At 39.5% G+C, this 25,791-nt stretch overlaps 1 protein-coding gene and 1 long non-coding RNA gene across 4 annotated transcripts in view; one reads left to right on the top strand and one right to left on the bottom strand.

Moving 5' to 3' along the window:
- Positions 1–9,483: 9,483 nt before the first annotated feature.
- Positions 9,484–13,052, bottom strand: LOC130592848 (uncharacterized). 3 transcript variants are annotated; one of them, XR_008970682.1, is made up of 4 exons: positions 12,988–13,052; positions 12,263–12,327; positions 10,355–10,495; positions 9,484–9,725 (listed from the first exon to the last, which is right to left on the bottom strand). It is a non-coding gene; the product is annotated as an uncharacterized LOC130592848 (long non-coding RNA). The 3 variants fall into 3 exon arrangements; XR_008970680.1 differs by lacking the exon at positions 9,484–9,725 and having other exon boundaries at positions 10,043–10,495; XR_008970681.1 differs by lacking the exons at positions 9,484–9,725; positions 12,988–13,052 and adding an exon at positions 12,704–12,912 and having other exon boundaries at positions 10,043–10,495.
- Positions 13,053–13,138: 86 nt separating this feature from the next.
- The window catches only part of GNAL (G protein subunit alpha L), a 192,510-nt gene continuing 179,857 nt past the window's right edge, over positions 13,139–25,791 (top strand). The window contains exon 1 of the mRNA XM_057397448.1: positions 13,139–13,944. Within this exon, the coding sequence (XP_057253431.1) occupies positions 13,497–13,944 (448 nt within the window). The 5' untranslated portion in view covers positions 13,139–13,496. The remainder of the gene's footprint in view (positions 13,945–25,791) is intronic.

Here is a 25,791-nt window from a genome sequence, read left to right as displayed (position 1 = left end):
CGCCTGCACCAGTATTTGACAGTTCAAGAAAGATGAAATAATCAATGCTGGATAGAGAAATGGCCTGAACAGCACTGCATCACCTGTATGACTGCTGGAGCAGAGTACAGAGCCCAGGCATCACAGCCACCCAAACAGCACATCCAAAATCTGGTGGTGTTTTTTTCCTCTTTGACACAAAACTCACATTCTGCGCTGCAGGGAGAGAAGTGAGCAGGACAAAAAGAAGCCCCAGCAGAATTCCAGCAACTCTTTTCCATGTAGGATTGTGCCCCCTACTTTAGAGCCTTGCTGCTGCTGCAGGGTGCCTGCCACACCATCAACGCTGAGACAGGCAAAGCTCCAAAATGTAACAGAAAGTAATTTTTTTAACTTCCTCTCTAAAATAAAAATAAACACATTTTCTGGTATCATCTTTTAGCATGCACAAGGTTTGAAAACCTGCAGCTATCCTACTCTGCTCTCTTTTGCAGTGTATGTTAGCATGCCTTATTCTTGCATATCTGTTTGAGGAAACCAAATCCTGGATTAATGGTTGTGTCTTGCACACCACAACAACAAGAAGAAATAAAATGTGGCATCAAGCTGGATAAAAGATTCGATTTTTTATAGTATTTAAATCATTATTAGATCAGTTAAAAAGTGTTAATATATTAAACATCAGAAGCAATGATAGCTGTAATTAATAATCATATTGTGTCATATATCTGCATGCATAATTATATTATTAATAATTTAAGGAAATAAATATTAATATTACTTCTTTATTAAAGGAACTTCTTTATTAATAGGAGCTTTGTTTTAAGTTACATATTTCAGAACTATTCATTCTTTAATGTCATTGCAAATGTCATGGTACTGTATCCTGATAATGTCTAAATAGCCAAAACAAGTTTGCCAGATACCACCAAAAAAGGCAAAAGAGAGTGCTATTCATGTTTTCATTTTGCTGTATGCTAAATGTACAATAGGAATAATTGAGAATTGGGCCCAAAATCCTCACAGTGTCCATAGGTGCCATACACAGACATTTTTACTACAAACACACTGTACACAACATTCGTTTTTAATAGGTTTCCCAATGTTAGCTGAAATTGTCCCCAGACGCCTTGTATAAGTTATGAGCTATAAATATTTTCTCTGAAGCTGATCGAAGACAGCCCAGAGAACTTACAACAAATTTTGTGTCTCTTACCCAAGTACAGAGATGGCCAAAAGCAATCCCACTGGTGTTATGGCTCCACTCCAAAGCAGAGGTTTCTAATCACTCCAGCAGCAATTGGCACCCTGGAGACTTCTGCCTCTGGCTTGGTTCACACACCCCCATGGTAAGATTGCACAATGAAAAGATGTGGTCCTGAGCAGTGATCAGAGGCCAAGAAGTCACCTCACTGACACAGGAACAGGGAAATAACGTGTTACAGCTCCCTATGGCAGCCTTGTTCTCTGCAACAAAAATACCCTGAGCTACAAGGAGAGCAGAAGCAACAGCCTTATGCCCTCTATCTTAGTAGCTGTTGATGGTGGAGTTTCATTTATCAGAGGCTCCATCCACAAAATTACATATTGTTTCTAAGGGGATGGGGGTGGGGAGGGAGTGTTCAGACAGTTCTCCCACCTCTCACAAGCTTTCTCTGTACTTAGTGTGCTCCCCATTCTGCTGCCTGCCTAAGGTTCCCCCAGAAGTACCATCCAATATTATGTCACCAATACCAACTGACCCACAGAGCTTAAGCAGAGACAGCATTTTCCTTGCAGAAGCCTTTGAATACAAAGTAAATGGCACAGTTCACAAAGGTTTACAAAAAAAAGTGCTTGACATAAATGATTAGTAACAATTGCACATCCACTTACCACTGTCAGCTTTCCTGCAAGTTCAGCCAATAGTGACTGGCTCTGCCTGACACTGGGCCCTGCTTTTCATGTAACTTCAACATCATTAGCTAGCCTCCGTGAAAGGAAAGCCAGCACCAAATGCCCCTTCTTTATTTTATGGTCCAGACCAACCCTTCATCAGTTTTCCAGGTTCAGCTCCCTCCTTATTACTGTATTTAACCCAGCCCATCAATTCAGCTCCTACTCTGGAAATGCTAAAGTTCACTTGGGCTTGCTCAAGAATGACATTTAACAAACAGGCAGTTAATATTATTCCCATGCCCATGCTTGTCTAAACCCAGGACAAACCATTAAGTTCTCAAGTGGCATGATGGTTTTAGTCATGAACTTGAGAAATATTCACATTTTGTTGTGAACTTCCTTCATAGACTATTTGCTGCATTTCATATAAACATGCAGGGAAGGATACAGTACCACAATGCTACTTTGCACAGACATATGACTAGGATTAACATACACTAGACTTCTGACAATAAGCAGTCACTTCAGAGTGACAGTGGACTGTGGATGAACTGACCTTCTTCCCCCTTATTGTACAGATATGATGACAGATCCAAAGAAACTGCTTTGCCTTTACTTAAATCACAGTGGTGTTTCAGATACATCCTGCGCAGAATTTCCCATTATCGCAAGAGTTACCTTGTAAATGCACTTGTCAAGAGGATGTGCTTGCTGGGAAATTAAGCAACCCATTAATTCATCTAAATAGACTAAATTCTAACTAGCACAATTAAAAAGTACAACATGGCATTATATTTATATGGTTTACATGGGCATCATTCTGGAAAAGGCTGTATATTTATGTTGTGCAGCACAACATAAGTGATCAAAATTAGAGAAAAGCGTGAACTTGAAGGGACATTCTGTAGAGGTTTTTGAAAATATCTCACAGATGGCACTTTCAGTCTGTAATGTATTTTTTTTATGCATCAAAAGAAATAAGAGAGAAAGACAAGGATAGCATGGTGGTTTTGAAGAAAAGGGATTCATTGCCTCAGACAAAGAATAATCTCTAAGAATAAGACTTTTTGACAGGAAGTTTCTCTGTACTAATAACCTGCATGTTATCCCTGCTTCTTTAAAAGTATAGTTTTTTTGCAGGACCAAGTAAAGGGAGAATTCAATGAAGCCTGAAGGAACTATATTGAATAAGAAGTAGAAAAAAAGTAGGTCTGAGGAACAGGAAAAAGCATTTTCCCATGGTACTGAGTCTCACAGACATAGAATTTCTTATCTCTTGTAGGAATAGTATCAGCTGCTGTCTTCCCACAAGCATCGCCAGATTCCCAAAATGGTGGGGAAAAAAAGGAAAAGAACTCTGACTATATCTTCTGGAGGCTATGGCCAGCTATTTTCCCCAGAAGGCAGGAAAGAGAGCAAATTAGAGCACTTTTCCCACATCATCACTCCAAAACTCTTGATGCCTGTAGTTTCCAGTTCCAAAAGAGACAGACATAATTTCAATGAAAATTATTGACTACAGGGATCAAAGAGTGCATAGTGTCTCCAGCTACAAAAGGAAGTCTATCACAAATATAAGACCCTGTTCCAAGGTTTCCTCTGGACCCTGCATGATGGCACTACAGGCACCATGAATAGTTATAAACTTGTTTGAACTTCAGATCTCATAAGAAAATGTCAAACAACCCTGGCCAAAGAATGCTATATATTCAAGCAGCTGGGAACCTTCATAGAGTTCCTAAAGGCAGCAAGTGTAGAAAAGCCCTAGGACCCACCTCTGCCTACAAAACCCAGGCAGCAGATGGTGGGTCCTTTGCTCCCTAATTGTATTTTTAACAGCTTGATTTTACCTTGCTACCACTCTTCCTAAAGAAAAAAGAAAACAAAAAACTCCACAAAGTTAGTAGTAATCAAAACTTTTTCAACCAATATTAATAATAAAGAAGTCATACAGACAGGGTAAATACATTCCACTTGAAGTGCTATATGCAGTTCCTTCACTAACATCACAGGAAGTTAAGCATTTTCAGGAGAACCTAATCATAGCCTAATCAACCTCCCAGAGTTTCTAGCACATCTCTTTTTTTTTCCTTTTTTTGCCTTTCTGGCTATAGTGTTTACAATTAAAAATGTCCAAGGCACCTTCCAGTGCTGGCTTTGCCACTCACCACTATTAAAGATGAGAAATGGTCTGTGATAGCACAGTAGGACTGCGAGAGCCCCAGTGCGAGAAACAGAACTGTAATTCCTGCCATGCAAGCCAAGTACTTTCATCCCCTTTTCTTCTTTGTCCACCCTGGTTTCAGGGTCTTGCTAGCCTGATCATCTGCATAATTTAGGACTAGAGAGCAACACTGAAACTTAGGCACTCTCCATTAAGAACCAACACATGTCCCTTTAGGAGAATGACAGAATTCCACATTTGTAACATTAAAGCTTTCATTAAGGCCTGCATAAAGGTATAACTTTTTGCAATGTACTGCTGTAAGAACCAACCTAAATAATGCTCAATTAAATCTGTCTCAAGTTGGACCTGAAGTTGCTCACAACAGCCACTGGAAGAAAACTAATATACAGAAAGCAGAAGTCTGTTGCTATACAGTCAGAAAGCTCTGTTTGTCAATACACTGCTTTTTAAGATACCTTACATGAAATCAGATGGAAATTAGTAACTGTAAGTTAAGGCAGAATGAACTGAGGTCTAAAAGCCATCTTTAAGGGTAGAAATATTATGGGTTTAATTATATATTGATTATACTTATTATCCATAGAGATTTAAATGCTTCTCTGAAGCTGCTTATCTGTAATTGTTTTTTTTTTTGTAATTTGATTATCTTTTCTAAATATAAAGACCCTTTGAATATTCTTAAGAATAATGTTCTGTGCACATTTTCACATCTTCACAGTGGCTCTGCTACTAGCACATAAAAAATAAAAATTATCAAATAGCTACATAAGTTTGTGTTACTGAACCTTAGCCATAAGCAGGCATCTATTCAAGAGAAACTGTGATATTCACAGACTCTACACCACTTTAGTGTTGTAGAAGTATAAAATAATAAGCATGATGCTCTAATAAAAATCTTTAATAAAATACTACCAAACCTTTCCATATCTCCATTGTGTCACCTGGGTATAACCTCTTTAAAATAAGAACTTGAAAGATGAAAGGCTTTGTTCTAGCTTGCTGGAAAGCAGCTACTGACATCTGTCACTTACAGGATTTAATTTTTGGGAGATCTTTTGTAAGGCTGAAAAGTTCTACCTCATGAGAAACTGTAGAAACCTAATGCTAGTATCATTGTCAACATATATATCCCTGCAACTAAGCAATGCAGGGGAATGTACGTTGTCCTGAGGAACAACCAGACATGCGCACAGGATTAACAAGCCAGTATGACTAGTTAGAGCCTATTTTTAGTAGTACTTTGACTTTAAACATATTTGTACTCTTGAAAGCTGCCTGGTATTTCTATTCAAAGCCACGAATGAAGGCTGAAAAGGAGTGAAAAGCAGAAGATGAGAAAAGCAGATGATCCTCTCTGTTTACATTCTGTGAGGAGAGGAATCAGTCTAGATTTTGGGTTTGGCATAAAGCTGCTTGAAAGGGACAGTCTCTCCTCAGCAATGAGAAATGCAGAAGAGGCCATGCTTCTTGAGGTATTCAAACTTCTCTGCTATGCCAATACTGAGAAGTGTGGAAAGGCTGCTGAGAATTCAGGTTCCTAATATATTTCCTTGGTAGTGAATCAAGAAATGAAAAAGCGTAAGACAAGGGAAAAAAGGATTGGGAAAGCTTCTTCCATGTTAATGCACAGGCCAATTAAATTCTTACTGGGAATCTAGAAAACTCAGGCCTAAGAAATTATTACAATATTTACAAATATTGCTCTAGGGTTTCCACCACTGAGTGGATTTCTCAGTGAAAAGAAATCATAATTAACTTTGCTAGCCATAAAGATCCATGAACATTTATCTCCTGTTAAAACTACTTAAATACGTTTATCCTAAGACAAACAGCATTTCAACATATTTTTATAAATGGTGCTCTTCGTCTAATATTCCTTCCTGCTCTTTCTTCTTGATTTCTAAAATAAGGATATTGATTAAATATTTCCCATTTTCACTGGTTTCCTAGGGAAAGCTATTTCAGTCCTGTTAAGTGGTTAGTCTTGGAAGGAACTGAAAATCCTGATTTACTCTAATTTACTTTTTGGATTGAATATTCCAATTTTAAAAATTCCATCAGTTTTCACAGAAAAAAATGCACTGCAGAAAAGAATTATTTTATGGACCAAATTTTATTGTCTATTCATGCTTATATTGTTTCCCCTCTTTTTCTTAGCCTCCAAAACGCATATTCAAACCGTGATATCCAGAGTTCCCTTCCAAACAAGATTTTTCTATGATTCTATTATTCAATATATTGTTTAGGTTGATTCTCAGTTGAAATGGAAAGACTAATTTGTTTAATATTGAAATTAAAGTTAAATTCGTATGATGATCTCCATTTATGCATTAGTTCATTTCAGTTTCTTGTTGTCTTGCTTTACTTTAGTTTTTGCATTAAAGCAATAACACAAAAATATCTTCTAAAAGAGAAGATTTTTTTTTCCCCAAATATTCACAAGGTTCTAGAAGTCCCTATAGCTAGCTGGGATTTCTTTTACAGCTCTGCTGGCTGTTCACATGAAGAGCAGAAAGTCCCCAAAAGAAACAGCTTAGTCTGAAGTTGTTTGTTTGAAGTTGAAGACTGCGTCACAATGAATATTTATATGGGAACGAATTGAGGTTGCACAAGATAAAGCATGCTTCCCTGACTTAAAAGAAATGCAGTATGCAATAGATACATACATTATTCACACGCAAAATAGGATCAGAGTCTCTTAATGGAAGTGTTCCTAAAGCCACATCCTTTTCCTCTGCCTGGATCAGGTCTGCAACAAGGAGGACCATTCCTCATCACAGAAGAATGCCGGGATGGTTTTCTGCTCTGTCCTTCAGATTGTGCAAGTTACAGTTTTTAAAGTGTTACTATTTGGTCAGATTCGATCAAATTTTCTCAGAGCAAAAACTATACTCATAAAACAAAAAAAATATTGCAAACACTTGATTCAAACATGGCTCAACAGACTTTTTAAAGAAATCTTTACAAAGGTGTTTAAGAGAAATCACTGGGAGCCTCATAAGTTTGTTATTTAAATTCCTTTAAAGGTAGCAACAAACTAAATGCTACAAAGAAATCAAAAGTTATGCCTCTGACAATAGCGAATTGTGCTGATAACACTGTTAAGTATACAAAAACTCTAAATTGCTTTGTTTTGCTCCTACCCTTCCCTGTTTTATACAGTACCACATAAAATTGGTTTCTCCCACAATTTGTATTTTAAATCTCTTTTCTTTCTTCATATGCTCAGAGCCTACTTTTCAAGCAAGCTGACCTACTTTATCTTATTTTGGTACTTGCAGTAAATTCCCTTAAGCTTGTCTACTCTGACATTGCTTAAAATGTCTTCTATATACTGGTAATCACCTCTCTTACAGCAAAAAGATCTATCATGACTGATGCAATAGTGATAAACTATTAGTCCTTCTGAAAGACAAGACTTTTTTAACTTGTTAACACTATGTTTTTCATTAAACTTTTTGTGAAAATGGCTGAGGTACTTTTTGGAAGTTACAATGAACAAAACCATTCAGGTCAAAATAGACTTCAGCAGGTGAAATATAGCCCAAATCCCATTTTGTATGGTTTTAAGCAGAGCAAAAGAGAGTCTAATAATGGGATGTATAAGGCAACATTAATACAAGTGGTACTAATGGCACTTTTAATAAACCTAAATCCTTTATTCTTTTATTATCAGTGACAAACTAAAATCCTGCTTTAAAGAGCTGCAAATTGTTTACAGCATTTATGAGAAAGAGGCTCTCCATAAAGAAATGTTAAATTGTTTTATTGCTATCATACTCAGATATGACAAGGCGCAACAAAATACCATGGTGATGACTGAGAGATGATTTGATAAAATTAGATTTGGATAACTGTTCCTCTACAACTATCACATTTGTAGCTGAATTCCCACTATAAGCCTTATTTTGGTCCCACTTTTTGAGAAGCTTCAAGCAACCAGTAAGTAAAAGTGGCATATAAAATTTGTGGTGAAGGTTGGAATTGTTCTGTGAAAACAGGGGCATTATATTTATTGTGTCTGGGCATGTTATAGAAACTAGAAGGATTTACTGCAGTCCAAAATAATTTACTTGTTTATTTACTGATCTATCAGTGAAACAAAACAGAATCTTTAAAGAATGAGCTTAAAATAATTCATGGGATTCACATAGCTGAGATTTCCGCAGGACTAGTGAGCAGTAGGTGACTGCATTGATTTACCAGTTAAAATTGGCTCCCTAAATGACTAGTATAGAAAATGCTAATATCAATGTAAATTGTGAAGCTACTTTTATTCCTGGATATCATAGCTCTGGAGATGATGCTGGGAAGAAGAGACTATAGGATGGAGAAGTTACAGATCCCGAGGTGTCCTGTAAAGAGTTTGGAGAGGAAAGGCAGCCAGTGCATTCACACACAATGCAAAAAATTACCATATTTATACCTTTGCATAGCTTTTCAGATCACAAGGAAGGAAACTACACTGCAGGTTTAAGGTATCTCTCAAAGAGAAGACCAAGGGAATTCTTTGGACTTCCAGAGACTCACAGAATGTCAGCAGACTCATCTAACCTCCATACGTTTCACAAACAGAAGATTTGTTGATGTAGCTATGCTACTGGTAGGCTTTCTACCAGTAACACAGATTTCAGCCTTTAGGGAGAAAAATATATATCATAAAACAGTATTTTCCTTTTCCCATAACCCAGAAATGTTACAGTAAGGCAATACAGGCACAATATGAACACAGTTTAGAGTTTATTATAAACCTTAAGAACAAACATAGTAGTATTCATCACACAGAAAACAAGTGGGTTTTGACAAGTGCCTATCAAAGAAGATAAGAGATCTGATGGAAGCTGGGTACCTCCTAGACCCTTTATCCATGAGGAAAATTAACCTCAGCAGGAGTTTTGCAAACATCTAGTTTGTCACAGCACACAGTTCTCTGATTTTTTTTTTTCTTCTATCATGTAACTTTCCTCTTTCACAAACACCTAAAACCCTGCAACATTTTTTCCTAATAATCACTGAGGTCCTGAAAAATCTTGAGGATGAAACACCGAAATAATTTAGAAAAAAATATCCCAGTGCAGGCTCTGAAATTACATTTTTTCAATTCACATTCTGACAAGATATATAAAAACATTATGGCAGAACTCTAGAGAGAATATGGATAAACCCATTCACTGAGGAACTAATTGGAGAAACAAGAAGATGGACAAATATCCAGCCCCAGGAAAGCTTCTCCCTGTGTTTAAGATTCTTGCCTTATCAAACTTCTTACAGGTCCATTTAACTGGGGTCTCTTTAATTCCAACACAGTTACATCCTCCAGGCAACTGCACTTAACTGCATTTAAGTTTGATCACAAACACCCATCTCTTGGTTAAAACTTGGAACAATGCATCTATCCCAAAAAGCTACATAGTATAGGGAATTATTCATAAATAGAAATTATTATAAAACCAGAAAAAAAATACAAATTATTTTCATAAGAGTGCTCAAGAAATGCATAAATTTCACTCCTTTTTAAGAAATAGTAAAGACCCTTCTTCATAGAAATAATATTTATATATTTACTTTCTATAAATACCTTACTCCTTGAAGTAAGTAAAGCCATCTTGTGAACATACCCAGCTGCTACATACGACTGGAAACTGCCTCTAATTACTTATTTCTGAGGTGAAACTATACACTGAATGCAAGAAACAAAAAACAGTTTAAAGCGTCTACTTTAGTTCAGACCAAATTCTCTCTCTGTATATATATTTTAATTAACTCTCCCCACAAACTCAAAAAAAGATGTGGACAGACTGGAGAAGGTCCAAAGCAGGGCCACAGAGATGATCAAAAGTTTGATCAAAGGTTCAGAGAACATGCCCCATAAGGATGTCGAAGGAGGTAGATCTCTTCTCTCTGGAGAAGGCTCAGGAGGGACCTTCTCCCTGAAGAAGCAAAGGCTCAAGAGTGATTTCATCATAGTATTCCTGTTTTGTCTTGATATGAGAAAGAATGTTTTTACAGTGAGAGCAATCAATTCACTAGAAGAATCTCCCCAGGAACATGACAGAGCACCCAACACTGGAGTTTTTAAAGATGCGATTACACAAGGTGCTGAATAACCTCATCTAGGCTACCTTTCCCACAAAAGGCTGGACCAAATCACCTTTCGAAAGACGCCTTCTGGGGTCCCTTCCCCATAAAACAGTCTTGGGCTGTTCTACAAGTCTAAGATTCTAACTTCAGTCCATACAATGAAAATCATAAGTAATCAGTACTACTGAAATCTAAGCCAGTCATTAAGCTCTGATTTGGATGACTAACCTTAGAAAATATTGCACATTCCATGAAAGATCCTCCAAAGAGTATTTAGATCAGAAAACTGCATTATATCAATCATCTCACTTTAAATTCTTGAAAATCCCAGTCCATGCTCATTCAGAAGTAGTGATGACCGCTGTTCCTCTGAGGAAAGAAAAAAGACAGGCTGCTTACTGTTCTTTATTAGAAGTCATAAGGAAAAAAACCTAAGAATACTTTTCCCTCAAGACCAAATTTGCTCTTGTAGGTCACAAAAAGATCTTTCAGGAGACCCAACTTACTTTGTCTGACATTTTTATAGGTAATTTATATCGGTGATTGGCTGAGTGGCCTGTTTTTCAAGGATGCTATCTATTCATGGTTGTTATTACATTGTCTAATATTTCAAAATTCTTTACAAAGAATGTCATTTTACAGTACATATTCTGCCAGGTCTCCTCTGTAACCCTGAATATATCACCCCTTGCCTGCTCATCTCTGAGTATAGATGTACATGCCCAGAAGCACATTATTACCTAATCTGAACGAATTTCTCCAGGTTACAGCATTTCTTTTACTACTTGAAAAAGAGCTCATGATTCTGCAAATGCTGTTGAATGCACCATGCTCTAAAAATCACCTTCACAAAATTAAATATGCATGTTGACATTCAGCCCCAAATATTAACTCCTTTTCACCATTACTTTGGTATTTTTCTTCATGTTTTGACTGTTTTGTTGGATGAGTAGCAAATTCTCCTCTGTGATCCAATTACACTGAAAAGGGTACAGCCACTAATCCCAGGATCCTGGCTATTCAGTCCAGATTGAACATTTAGATTCTACTTATCCAAATTCCTGCTCTGTTTTCAGCAGAAAATTGAAATCTTTCATTCACAACCTAACAGATCTTATACCCTTATGGTCCACAAAAACAGTCACAAAAAAAGACACAGCACCGCTGCAATAGTGGTGAAACATCCTTTGCTGTGATGTAACTGCTTATGTGTTTTGCAAAAAGATTGCAACCAGGACACTATATAATCATGTATTAAAACACGCAATAGAAGCAACAGCTATTGGATGCTCTTCTTGGAGCTAAGGCATCTATCAAAATAGTTGTTAAGCATTTTGAACGGTATAAGAGAGCAAAGTCTGCAGTGTGCCGGATCCTGCTAATATTTTCACTGGCAAAATTTCCTTTGTGTGGTGCAGTCAAAGACAGTTGATGCTTTCAGTTAAAAGGCATCTATTTATTTTATGCTAATGTAGGGTGGTGTGTTGTTTTGGGTTGGTGTTTTTTTTTTTCCCAGTGAATGTTAATGCACAACTCACTGCATTTACCAAATGCATATTTTAGAGGACATTTGCTAAATTGTTTGACACAAATAAATCTGTCATAAAAACAATTCTGCTTCTTATATCCAGGAATGAAAAAAACTGTGGCAAATTTGCTGTAACTTGTTTTTCAGAAAAAAGTATAGGAATTGACCTTCCTCCATTTTTTCATACAGCAGTACATGCATAGTGGCATCTTTTAATATAATATTGGTCACTGGAGAAAATTAGGAGACAAAACCAATGACCTGATATTACAGGGTTATTACAAAATCCAAAGAGACACTGCATTAATAAAGAAGTTCATGAATCATAGCATGCTAGAATGGTTTGGGTTGGAAGGGATCTTAAAGATCATTCTTAAGAATAAAGACACCTTCCACTAGACCAGGTCGCTCAAAACCCCACCCAACCCAGCCTTGAACATTTATGTGGATGGGCAGCCACAGCTTCTCCAGCTAACCTGTTCCAGTGTCTCACCATCTTTATAATAAAGAATTTCTTCCTAATACCTAATCTAAATGTACTCTCTTTCAGTTTAAAGCCCCTTGGCCTGTCACTACACATGCTTGTAAAAGTCCCTCTCCACCTTTACTCTCAGCCCCTTTTAGGTACTGGAAGGTTGCTCTAAGGTCCCTCTGGAGCCTTCTCTTCTCCAGCCTGAATAATGAACATAGTTGATGTTACTGAACTAAGAGGGTCTAAATTATGCCAAGGTATAAATCAGTCATAATAGTGAACATGCAACATGACCTTTGGTTTAAGAGACACACTGCTTCATCCAGTAGCCACATGCCCCTGAAAAAAAAGGACTAAGATGATGAAGAATGTGGAGATGGACAAAGCAGAAGGAGCCACATTTGAGACTCATTCTGACTAGCCTGAATTTGTCCAAGATTTCCCATGAGGAGGGCTGCCACCAGCTTTGAACAGGCTGACTCCAAGCACCAGCCTTCCCTCCACAAGCCCACACTACTACTACTGCCAACGCTGACAGCGCGAGCAAACCCAAACACCGCCTATTATTTTCTCCTACCCGTCGCACCCAAAGCCTTCCTCCCACGGCACCGTTAGTCAGCCTATGGGCGAGAAGCCGCATATGTGCACAGGGGCTGAACACCGTGCTGTAGCTGTGAGGATGGCGGCGGGGCTTGCAGGGCCTCCCCACCGGCCGCTGTCATTCTGAGGGGGACCTTCAATTATCAGAAGCCTCGGCCTTGGCAATGCCGGCAGCGGCTTGGGCCTGGGCCGCCCCTTAGAAGGCGGCCACGCCGTATCCCCCCCATCACCGAGGGAAGGGTTGCAGCTCCCGGGGCTCACACAGGCGGCCCAGCGGCCCTTCCATGAGGGAGGAAACGAGGGGGCGGGTGGTGTAAGCAGCGAGGGTCTACCCGCCTGTGCGCGGAGAGGGTGGACCCTCGCCCCCTCGGCGCAGGCGGGCAGGCATCGGGCGGGGTGGTGTGAGGGGATGGCGGAGCCGGTTGAAGGGGAGGGGGGGGCGGCTGCGAACGTGTGTGCGCCTGTGTGGCGGCGCGGGCGGCGTGCTCCCGCCCTTCCCCCGCCGGCGCCCGGTGCTGCGCGGTGGGCTGGCGCTGGGGTATTTACGGTAAAGTGGACCCGGCGGTGGCAGCTCGGTGTCAGGTGATCGGCGCTCAGAAACCGTTGCCGCCTCCCGGGGAGGAAAATGCAAGATGGCCCAGCGGGGCCGTGAGGGGCTCCGAGGTGCCCCTTCTCAGCCCGCCGCCGCCTGCCCCACGCGTAGGGCCGGCGGGAAGCGCTGAGGCCAACCCCGCCGCACCACAGCCCGTCCCCGGCGGGGGCATCGAGCCATGGGGCTCTGCTACAGTCTGCGCCCGCGGCTCTTCGGCGACGCCGGCGGTGGCTCCATCTCCAGCACCGGCGCCACCTCGGAGCCCGAAGCGCCGGCGGAGCCTCACGCCGCCCCGCAGCCGCAGCCCCTCGGCGCCCCGCTTCGGCCCGGCGGTAAGCCCGGCGGGGAGGCGGACGGGCCGCCGCTGCTACTGCAGAACGGCGGCGGTAACGGGGCGACCCCCGAGCGGCCGCCGCTGCCCAAAGCCGGCGGCCCCGGCGGCGCGGGGAAGGCGGCGCGGCAGCAGGCGCTGCACCAGCCGCCGGCGCTGCAGAGAACCTGGGAGAAGCTGCGCCTAGAGGAGCGGGAGGCGGAGAAGGAGGCGAGGAAAGTCAGTAAGAGCATCGACCGGGCGCTCAAGGAGCAGAAACGGGAGTACAAGCAGACGCACCGCCTGCTGCTGCTGGGTACGTGTGTGTGTATGTGCAGGGATCTGCGTGTGCGAGGCGTCTGCCTGGGCGGGCAGGTGCCCGCGGGGCTCCCCGGCAGCGCCCCCTCCCCGGCTTCCCCCGTTTTCCTTGGGCGCCCTCCATCCCTCCTTTGTCTCCCCGCTGCCCCCTGCTCTCCCTCCCTCCCCCCAGCCCTGCCCTCCCGTCTCCGTGCCTGGGCTCTCCCCCAGACAGGTTTACACCTTTTTCTTCCCTTCCCCCCCCCCCCCCCTTCCCTCCTCCCCCTTTCTGGTCCTGGCAGTCGTTTTGCAATGGAGGGAACACGGTCGGCGCTTGTCCTGCGAGGGAGAGCGGCTCCACCCAGGCCGCCGGGAGGGAGCGATGCTGATGGAGGAGCAGAGGGGTCTGCCGGAGGAAAGGAGCCCTGCCCCGTCAAGGGGGGCTGCCTCGGCGAGGTCTAGTCTTAGTGCCAGAGCAGCTGGGAAACATAATGGAAAAACTGCAGCAGAAAGGAGGAAAAATGGCTATGCGTGAGATGTGCATAGCTCGTGGATGACTACCGTGTGTAGCTAGGGGTGGTTTAATGAGGAGCGGTCGTATGGGCTTGTGGCTCCTAAATGAGAGGAGTGCTGATGAGCAGTAGGCTCCTTATTTAGAGAAGCAGTGAGTGGTGTAAGGGGAAATAAGCGGGTGTTGGTATGCATGTTCCTCGCAGACATCGCCTTTACTACAGGATGTATTCTTCAGCTGTTGGCCCTCAAATTTTTTTTTCCAGGGGTGACTTGTCAGCTTTTGTCCCCTCCTCTCTGAGGTGCTATATGCGGTCTGCTGTTGCCACTGCTCTTTCTAAGCATTAGTTAATAGTCCTCTCCAGAGGATTTGTACCAGCTGATACATTTACAGTATGAAAACCACAGGGGTATCTAATACAAGCATCTCATTTCCTGCAGGAAACAGAACAGTCATACTGCAGGGTTGTGTTTTGTTGTTTTTTTTTTTTTTTTTATGATCTAAGCAGAGGGCTTATTTGGCCTCTTAGCAGTTGCCATAAATCTCGCTTTTCTGTTAGCATGGAAATGCTGATTTGCTTTTGTGTTAGCTTGCTTTGCATTTTCTTGTAAAGTTGTGTGATATGCATGGATTTTTGGTGGTTATCTATGTGCACCACAGATGTTGGGTAGTCTTATGTCTGTCTTTGTAAAACTGTGTTTCCATGTTATTGGATTCCTTCATTCCTGTTGGTAGATGAGGGGAGGAGAAATACAGCAATGCACAAAAGGTATAAGCAATGTTTGCCAGAATTGTAGTGCTCTAATTCTAAAACAACAAGTCATGGGCTTTTTTATATCCCGTAAGATTCCAGTAGGCTCTTATGTAGGATACCAGTACAACCAGTGAAAGGAAAGAAGATGCAATTCCTACTCCATGGAATTAATAATACTCTTTGTAAAATATTTCTTCTGATACTTAACTGTTACGTTATTTACCTCTAGAATTTTAAATATTCATTTTAAAAAAGTGTATTTTTAAAATGTTTTTCTTCCTGTAGCCTCTGAAAGTATGTTGTGACCAGTATGGCTACGAGAAGGCAAAGATACAGGTTGGTGGCCTTCATCTAGAGAGCAATGTAGCTGCTTGAACAAAAGGATCGTGAAAGATACTGCGTGTAATCTGTAACATGGGTGGTTGTCATAGTAAACTAGAGCATTAAACACCTGTTCAGAAACAATGCAATTTGAAAAATAAACCATCTCCAACTCTTGGCCCTCTGAAAGAAACTCAACACTCTCAAGACTCTGTGTTGAATTTTGAAGTAAATCTGTGTCACAATCAGAAAATGCTCTCTTGATCTCCATATCGCAGCGAGGAAATGCTGGATTATTGTTTCAGCTCTGGCAGATCAGGGCCTGACATAAATGTTTGATTTGGATCTTGGGAGAGCTGCAGGTGCTTCATGCTTCTCTTTGCAAAGAAGTGGAAATGCTGCCCTAGATAAGAGGAGAATATTTAGAATGGGGAAGGGTTTATTTGTCAGAGAAGGGATAAGGGAAAATTGCCTTGTATAAGGTAATCATTTTCAGTCTTGCACAGAGGAAGAGACTCATGATGTATACAAAGGTCTTAGAATAAAGAATATTATCAGCTTGATATTTTACAGCATTTCTAGTGGCAAATAACTCTATCCCTGTCCCCAAGGTTTTCCTGGTGGAGCGAACCTAAAAAATGTACCTTTGCTAGAGAGAGGAGGAATATTCTTGTAGTTCAACATGGAGGAAATACATAGCAGAGGGGAAATGGTGAATTCGGGGACAGCAGAAAGACATCACAGAATAAACAAAGTTGAGCAACGGTGTTGGTGTGGGCTTTGTTTCTTTTTAAATGCAAGCTTGTAAATAATAGCTTCGTTTTGGTTTGCCCTTGTATGTCTTGTACATGAACTGGGGCAAGTTAAGAGGATGTTATCAAAATCTTAGAGGAAAATGAAATGTATATTTTAAGGAGCTACTGCTAGATAGCAAAAAGGTATGCAAATACATGGGCTAGTATCAGAACACTAATAATCTCTAGAGTCTCAAAATAAGTAGTATATTAGAAGAGAAGCTTCTATATATGTTTGAAAGCAACCTTTCTCTAGAAGCATACCCATTCTTTCGTTATGTCAAATGAAAACAGTCAGCTTGATGAGCTGTGCATTTAAGTTCCCAAAATATTATGAAGTCTCAAAGGCTTGTTTTAGTGTATGTTGTAAAATAGCTCTCGAAGAACATGTTCTTGCCTGTCACAGCTTTCCCCAAACTAATGTCTCGTGCTGCACATGATGTTTTGAAGCTCCCCTGTAACCTACATTTGGAAACACTTAATGTCATAACCCGTAATTGTGAAAAGGGGTGTGTCTGCTAAGTGTCCTCCCACATAAATAAGTGGATCTGTCTCAGGTGGCTATAACTGAGATGAGGGAGCTTTGCTGGTGCACTGGTTTGGGTTTGTTTGTTCTTGAAGATGAACCCACATAAAATGGAAGCTTTCCACTACAATTGTCTTTTTCTTTTTAATGTCTACTTTAGACAGAAAGGGCTTGAAACCTTGAGGTGATTATTATTGTGCCCTGTATTATCTGAGTTCCTTTTTTTCTTTTTTCATTTTATTTTTACAAGCGAAAATGTTAATCTGCACCAAATTCTTAGGATGCTTTAGCTAACCTCAAGATGAAGACTTTTTTAGGCATATGTATTTATTGCACTGATTTGCAGGGCTTGGTCAGAGTCTTGTACCTTTGGTTTCTGTCTTGTTTTTTTGGTCTTTTCTTTTCCTTTTTTTTTTTTATATTTTATTTCCAGAGAACTGCAAACACTTGTCTACAAGACTGTTTAGCTGCTGATTTCCTAGAAACTGTACAAACATTACAAATCACTTTATAGAAGCAATTCCAATTCTCATTTCCAGGCTCATATTTTAAACTGTTTTGGGAGCAAGTGAGGTAAAGGCAGACTGGCTTTAGACAAAGTGCTAACCACTGTGGTATAATCAAGGCTTATGTAATGTCGAAGTAAGCCATAGGCAGATTTTTTTTTTTTTTCTTAGCTATTGTCTTGTAGTATCATCTAGCTCCTCTTTTGTTCCATTTCCCCTGACTCCTGCTTGCTGTCCTAATTTTGGATGACTTTCTCAAGCAGAACTCATTCTTTTGCACTTCCCTGCTAAACTGAAACTGAAAGTGTTAGAAGTAAAAGCTTTCCTGTTCAACAGAAACTGAAAGTAATGATGCAGGGATTGAGGAAGGGAAAATGGAGATAGTAATGTTTTTTGTTTGCTTGTTTGTTTGTGTTTTTGTTTTGTTGGGGTTTTTTTTCATTTTAAAGGTACTATAGCTGCTTGCACAATACTTAAGTTTTGACTTGATAGTGAAATTTAGATGTGTTTATGTACAGAAGTGTATAAAACATACAAAGAAACACTGCTTCCCTGAATTAATGGAAATCAAACACATAGATGCCTTGTCAAGCAAGGGGAGTTCTGAAGTGGTAGGTGTATAACAAAAGTAATGCTTTACTACAGTTTCTTTTTTTTAACTACACACCTGTTGACTCTTGTCAGAATTAACCTGTATTGCAAGAGAGGTTTCTGCTCTGACAGTTGATTTTAGACTGCAGTTGCAGTCTGTTATTTATATATGCTGCCTCAGCAAACCCTCAAGTTTATCATCCCAAAACCAGTTTTAAGTTTTACAATTAAACCGAATAAATCTTATTTAAAAATAACTTTAACTTTTATATAGTTTGAACTCATGCTGATTGATAAATACCTGAATTTAGTTTAGCTGGATGTGCTGATACTTCTCCTGTACCTGTGTAAGAGTGTGTTCTTAGAGTGCTTTTCTGTTACCACAAAGATGATCTTCCACCTAATATCCATAACAGAGCTGGATATCATTGTTTGTGTTCCACAGTTGGATGCTCTTGTTGCATCCTGTATATGCCTGTTTTCTCTTTACAAAAAAAAAAACTGTTGGTTTGTGCTGATCCTTAACGTTTTAGGATCCTTACAACCAGGTAGTTCTAGCATGTACATAATGGATATATCATTGGTAGGAACAGATATTTTCAGGACTTTGAAATAATGGGCTCCAAGTACTGACCAATGTCATAAAATAAATGGGGTTTATAATCCGTAATCCTTTGCAAGAGACATTCACATGTCTTTTGAAATGCTCTTCTGCTTTTGTTGTAAGTTATGGCATCATATGAAGTGCTCTACACACTCCTTGCAGATGAGCAAACCAGTAGACAGAAGTCATCAGGACATGTTGGAATTCTTAATGTTGGTAGTCTTTTTAAAGTGTACTGAAAGCAATCCCTGAAATACAACATTTTTATTTATTCTGTAGATTACTAATTGCATTTAGCCCATAATTAGCTGGTTTAGCTAATTCTTTGATTAATTTTGCTTATTTTTTAATCACTTAGCATGGGCTAGAACAAAAAAGTGGCATTTTTTTCTTAAACGCTAAGCGCAGCACTGCTGGGAGGCTCTAGCTGCTGTACAAGGGTCAGTTCTGCAGCTGTTACTTAGGCAATATGAACTCTGGGTTATTAGGCAAGCTTTGTATATCAGCATGTATTCCACAAATGCTTTTTGTAACATAGTGCTTAATTAAGCAAGCTATGATAGTAACTTCTTTGTAATTTTAAGTTCCCATTGCCACTGTAACTTCTTGACTGCCGAAATTTTAAAGAGCTTGTTAAACTTTGGATTTGAACGTTTTCCCTTTCCCTGTGTCATCACCTCTATCCCCCAGGTTTATAGGACATACAGTTTGAAACTTTGTTCCCATGTTCATTTGTTTCCACTGCCCAATGTCACAACCCATATTTCTTACCTTGCCAGACCTTTGGCAGTCCTTAATTGAATTGTAACATATTTTTTTTTTCAATCTCCAAGATAACTGTGTGAGTAATAGTTATATTGTGGGATTATTTCTTCTCCCATTTTAGCATCTTTGACACAGTGGAACTATACAAATGTGGGGAAATACTGGGGTTTTGTGTGGGTGTTTTGGTTTGTGTTGCCTTTTACTTGTTTGGTTGGTTGGTTTGTTTTGTTGGATTTTGGTTTTTTTTCCTCTAAAGTCCTGGCTTTCTTCAACTTACTTTTCAGGTCAGGTACCATTTGAGCTTAGAAAGTTGAGTTAATTTTCAAAAAACTTTCTTCTTTTTAATCCAGCATCCTGGCTGAGCTGTGAGGGAAACTTGCCTCTCTCTGTGCTTACCAAGTTTAACTTATTTGCTGCCTGTTCTAGAAAAGATTTGCTTTTATTGAATGAGATGGAAAGGGTTCCCCTCCACAGACTTCTGAATAATAGTAGAGAAACAAAATGGTGCAAGTAAGATAACAGAGCTGTCGCTTGCCCACCAGTAGAAGAGTTACCATTTTGCATTGGGGAAGTCTTGACTTTGCAGTGTTTTCTTAAATTTTGTGTGGTTTAGATATTTTGTAATGCCTAGACAATTGATGTGTTGAGCAGATTAGTAAAAGCATGGAGCAGATGTTACTCAGCCCATTGACTGGTGCCACAGTCCAAAAGAAATCTAAGGCTGTGTTTCACTGAAGATGCAGATCTATTTTTAGAGATGAAAAATGTACGTCATTAGTTATTACTTAGCGTGTTCTTAATAAAAACAGCCTTTTGTAGCCAGTTAAAATCATCTAGTTATGGTTTAGACTTGCAGCCTTGCATGGTTGTTTAGCCCTGGGAGGTATTTGTTGTGCTGCAGTCATCAAGAAATCTTTCACTTTATGGGCAGAAGCTTTGTCTTGCTGTGCAATTACTTACAACTGTCTGACACAACTGGTTTAGTTTTTTTTTAATATTTTAGTTGTTTTCTTTTGATTGAGATAAATTCAATAAGGCTGTGCGATTTGTTGGCTTTTTTTAAATCCCCAGAGTGCAGGGTCTTGAAGAAGTGCAGCTTCATAACTGGCCTGTGCACATCATACTTACGCCTTTTCCAAAACGTGGATAAGCATGTTAAGTATAATGACTAGTGGTATTTCATATTATCCCTGTAGCACTGTATATGTGAAACTCCTTCTCATGGTTTGTCTGCACATGACTATTGAATACAAGTTTAAGGACTTAAAACCTCTCTAGATAAGCTGTATGAAGAAGGGAAGGATATGTAGTTTGGGACTGGACAAGATAAAGAGTATTTAAGAAAATACATATTATTTCATTTTCTGTGTTCACATGCAAAGGATCAAAAAGCCCCAAGAAAAACCTCCAGTTAATGTTCGTAACATAAGGCATAGCATCAATCACTTGTAGTGGAAGATCTGAACTGATAAGATCTCTTTGAAGTCAAACTTGAATTGGTTCCTCATAATCTGGTATTTTACATTTGTTTGTTTTTAAACTTAAGTGGAATTTATAACTCTACAATCTTATATTTAAAGTCATGTTAGGTTTCAAGACTAATAAATTATTCTTTCCCCAAATACCATTACTGTAGTAAGGCAAATTCAGGTCATATTTTAAATGCTGTTACCTTTATTTCAGCTAAGAATTTATATTATGTGGGAACAGCATGCATTTTTGAGTTTATAAAGCTATGTGAAAGTAGAAAGCTCTCCCCTCCTGGAGTATTTAAAATAACAAAAATAACTGGGAAGTCTTCCACTTTCTTTTAAGACAACTTTCATTCCTAGGAAGGGCAAAAAGGAAGCTCTCAGCAATCAGTTCGAGCAAATTGTCTAGTTGGTCTTCAGAAGCTGAAGAAAAGAACGTTCCTTCTGTGGTTTGGGTTAGTGCATGCAATGGAGATAAGAAGCAGGCTGAAAAACATTTGTAATAAACCCCTGAAAATAAGTTGAGTGCTCTCTCTCTCTGGGTATCCTTTCCCTACTCCCAATCACTCTTATTTAATTACCGGAAAATGCATACTTTTATATACGTGTAGTATACTCTGCATTTGTCATATATGCATTAGAATGGATGTAAAGAGTTTTATTCTTCCATCATGAAGAATGAAGGCTATGTTAAACTGCCAAAAGTGTGGATCATCATGGATCCTTACTCTTCTGTGCAAGTGTAATTTAATGTTAAGCAAATCAGCCTTCTATTGAAAACTGTCATGAATGTGGCTGGAGGCATTACCAACTCTGTTATGCTACAGTTTTCTTAATTATGGAAAATTAGTCACTCTGGATCTTGAAGCAAATGCAAAATGCACAGGGTGGTGTTAGGCAGTGCCTTCTTAGTAATCATCTTTATTTTCCTGAACTCCTCACGTGTGGTGGACTAAGCTACAACAGAACCAAGTTGCTGGTTTTTTGGTTGTTTTTTTTTTAGTGACAGCACTGATTCTTATTTCACATGCCTGAATTCATTTCATGTTGATTGAAGAATAGTTTGCTATTCTAGACAATACTTTTTCAGATAAATACACACGTCTGTATGTGTACATGCATGACCACAGAAATTCCCATAGAAGGCAGTAGATCACATGGAGGAGTTTGGGTGAGTTAAACCAGCCTTCAAGAGTATGTGGTTGGATTCTATCCTGTTGTATATAATAGGTTTAAAGCTATGTAGGAACAGGGCCAGTCTAATGGATTCTGCAACAAGATTTTTCTTTATTTATTTGTTTATTAAATCCTCTGGCTCACTGAATACATGAATTAAAAATAGACTTCTGGAGTTATCAGCCTGCTCTGAGCTTGCTGTAATTGTCTAATTGACTTTTTAGGAGAGATATGAACAAGATAAAGGGGTTAGAGTTGGACGGCACATTAAAGATCATCTCGTTCCAATCCCCCATGTCATCAGCAGGGACACTACCACTAGATCAAGTTACTTAAAGCCTCGTTCAGCCTGGCCCTGCACATTTACAGGGATGGAGCAGCCACAGCTTCTCTGGGCAACCTGTTCCAGTGTCTCACCACCCTCACAGTAAAGAATTTTTTTCCTAATGTCTTATCTAAAGCATTGCAAACACTTGCCAGCCTTTGCAAAGAAAACTTGGGTTTGTTTTTTTCTTTGTGTTCATATATAAACTATAAAACTAAGTTGCAAAAGAATATAATGATTTGTATAAAGGACATATGCAAAAATAACCAGTTCATAACCTGCAAAGGTGTGTTTAAAGAGTTTGGTTCTTTTTAGTTAAAAAAAAACCAAAATCTTGTTTCTTTTCTAAATGGCAAGATGATGTGGAAGGTATTTGTTTTGTAGCATGTCTGGGTTTTCCCCAGTCATTTGATCATCTAATATTAAAAACTGAACAAAGAAAATTTTTTTTTTGTCGCAGCTGTGCTTAAGAACCTTGTATTATAGAACAAGAATACTACTGTTGTGTGCTGCCATGCAACATATTCATGTATAAGCAAGCAGGAGAACTGCGTTAAGGACTGGATATAACTTTACGATGAGTTTCAGATCCTTTTAGCTGTTGGGTCTACCAGCTCATGAGCATGTCATAATGCAGAACTGTAGCTGTTCAAACTGTTTTGCTTTTATCCCTGGAAAATAGTTCTATGGCAGAAAGCAAATGGGAACTACAGGGCTGTAATTCTGGTTCTGATTGAGTAGATGATCTTCCTTTGATTTAATGTTCTGACAGAAAAACACATCTCAAATTCTTTATAGAGTGTTTTCTCAGCATTTGGTGGGGAGTGGGGGAAGCACAAAAAACAACTAACCATCCTTCATTCATGTCATTACTCTGGTTTGTTTAACGGAACTGAACTTCAAGTTCATATTGATCTAGATTTTCCCTATGAGGAAATAGCTGTGGGAATGGAACACAAGCTTTTGGCACTTGGAGAAAGACTGGATAGCAGTTTGCATGTAAATAACTGCCATGCATTGTTCATTTTAGTAAATACATTTTTATTCTTACATATAAGAATATTTTTAACAGTCACACACTTGTGATTCTTCAGTGCTCAAGCCTTAAATTTGTCTTAGTGGAAGACTTACAGAAGCAGTAGAGTTGTGCTTGATTTGGTGCTTGCTGATGTCTTGCTGTCATCAGGAGTCATAGCAATCCATCTGATGCATTCATGAGTTTCTGGTATACTCAGGGTGCATAAGGCAGCTGTTCCAAATTCTGTTGGTAGTCTTTCAGCTTATCTTATTCTACTCGATGTAGTGTCTGGATTCATGTGCTTGTTTGTTCAGTAGTGTCTTTCCAACTTGGTTATTATTAGAACAGTATAGTTGTTGTGTAGTTTCTTTCGGGTTGTTTGCTTGTTTTTAAGTGGGGAAACTACAGTAATGTTTAAGGAAGCACCTGTTCACTCCTTTTAACTCTTACAGAGAGGTAAGGATGTTGACCCAGCGGAGGAGGGGAGAACAAAAATGCCTACAGTGGTGTTTGGCTTGCAATATGCAGGACTCTTCTGTCAGTGGATTCTGTCTCCAGGTGTATGTCAACTATGTCTTTGAACTGCCAGAGGTGGCAGGAAAACTGCTTCACAGGAAAGCTGAAAAAGAGAAACTAGTTCCTTGATAACTTGAAGTTGCTTATAATTTGATGTAGAAAGGATAACCTGAAGAGTAATCCTCTCCAAAGGCTGTTTTGCAATAGTCCTTGTCTAATTAAAAGGGATTCACAGACTTGGAATCTGTCTCCCAGAGACTGAACAGTCACTTTTTAAGATGGGATGAAAAGTTACAGCAATGCAGTAAAAGGTCAAACAGCCTTTCAGATGACTGTGTTACAAAAGGATTAGGATGTTGGGCAGGGGTGAGGTGAGACTGTCTTTCATGCTATTTAATGCTACCCCCAGTGCCACTGCTAGTGCTCCTGGTCCAGCAGTTTCAGAAAAAGAAAACAGGGGTCTGGTGCTCTGAACAAGAATGAGCAGATGTTTCACACTTGGTCTGCTTCCTCATACAATGCTTAGCAACACGTATGTATAAATACCTGATTCTACTTTTGGGGGAGGCCATTCACCTTAATAAATTTGGGGTCTTGTGCACTTGATGGTGTGTGTGGAAAGTGGCAGAGCCTGCTAAGGCTCTCCGGCACCTGAAGGGTTCTAGTACATGTACATAGGGTACAGGGTAAAACATTCATAACCTTTTAAGCCTAAACAATATAATTTCCTATTATGTTGACTGCCACTAAAATGTAACGTTTTCTTAATGGCAGTATGTCTGTGAGATTAAAAATGGCTGGAAGAGTGTGGGAGCCAAAGTTTTCTTCTATTTTTTGTTTGGGTTTTTTCCTCCCTCCTTTGACTCCCTTTTTAAAGGTAATCCAAAGCCTCCCTGTAAAACCTCACTTTGTGTTTCTTCGTAGGTCAAATAAACTTATTTAAAGACTTAAGTACTTTTTAAAGAATATCTGTCATTATTTTTCCCCTATGTATTCTGTATCCTGGTAGCTCTAGTAAAAGAATAATTAGAAACTTACTTTAACTGGCTGTTTTTATGATGTGTAAAAAAAAAAAAATGAATTAATCTGTCTTAATCCTTGCTAGAAAAATAAATTTGAAGGTACTAAGTACCAAACAATTACAGTATCTTTTGAGTTCAGTCTTTTATCCCCTAATGCAGTTCTCTCCAAAGTTGGACTGGTAAAGACTTTACTATTTGTAGCTGCTTCATCAGCATTAAGTAAGCAACCAGACAATGGAGCACATTTAAGGAATTTATGCGTAAGTAGACTGAAAGTCCAGAAGTGACCAATAAGATTTTTCCTTTTGACTATCTATGTAACCAAGAAATTACTTTATTTCCCAAATATTCTCTAAATAAGCTCATTGAATTTTAACATGAGTATTGCTAAGGTAATACTCATCTAAAGGGTTCAAGCAGTGGTACTGTTTGTAACCTAATTTCAGTTCTGAATAGGACACATGCTCTGCCCCACTCACCAGCTACAGCTTCTACTTGGTTGAAACTCATACTGTGCTTGTTCTCTAGCTTGGCTGAAACTCATAGTTATTCCATTTTCTGAAAGAAAACAGGCTGGAAAATACTCCTTAAAAGCTAACTGTACTCTTCACCTATTGCTCTTTTTCAGAAGTGGGCAATCCTGGCTTCTATTGGTGGCTTTGTTTGTGTTTGTCTTCTGGATGGAGTATTGGTCTTATTTTTCGATTTGGTTCATCAAACATTTCAGAGGTGCTATATATCCAAGTCTTTCTGAAACAGGACTATGAAAACTTTTGTACTCTGCTTCTGCTGCTTCTAGAGATACAACCTTGCAGTGGCTTATTGAAGAGTATTATTTTAGTGTACCATGTTTATCAGAGAGCTACTGTTCTCCAAAATTATTGCTCATCCACACTTCAGTCTTTTGATAAGCTAACATTATTCACAGTAGTATTAATCAGTGACTAAAAGTTTACTGATTCTTT

The sequence above is a fragment of the Pezoporus wallicus genome, unplaced genomic scaffold, assembly GCF_028554395.1.
Source record: "Pezoporus wallicus isolate ANWC-B61680 ecotype Strahan unplaced genomic scaffold, APGP_CSIRO_Pwel_v1 contig_227, whole genome shotgun sequence".
Taxonomy (NCBI): Eukaryota; Metazoa; Chordata; class Aves; order Psittaciformes; family Psittacidae; genus Pezoporus; species Pezoporus wallicus.
This window is presented reverse-complemented; position numbering and strand designations above follow the sequence as displayed.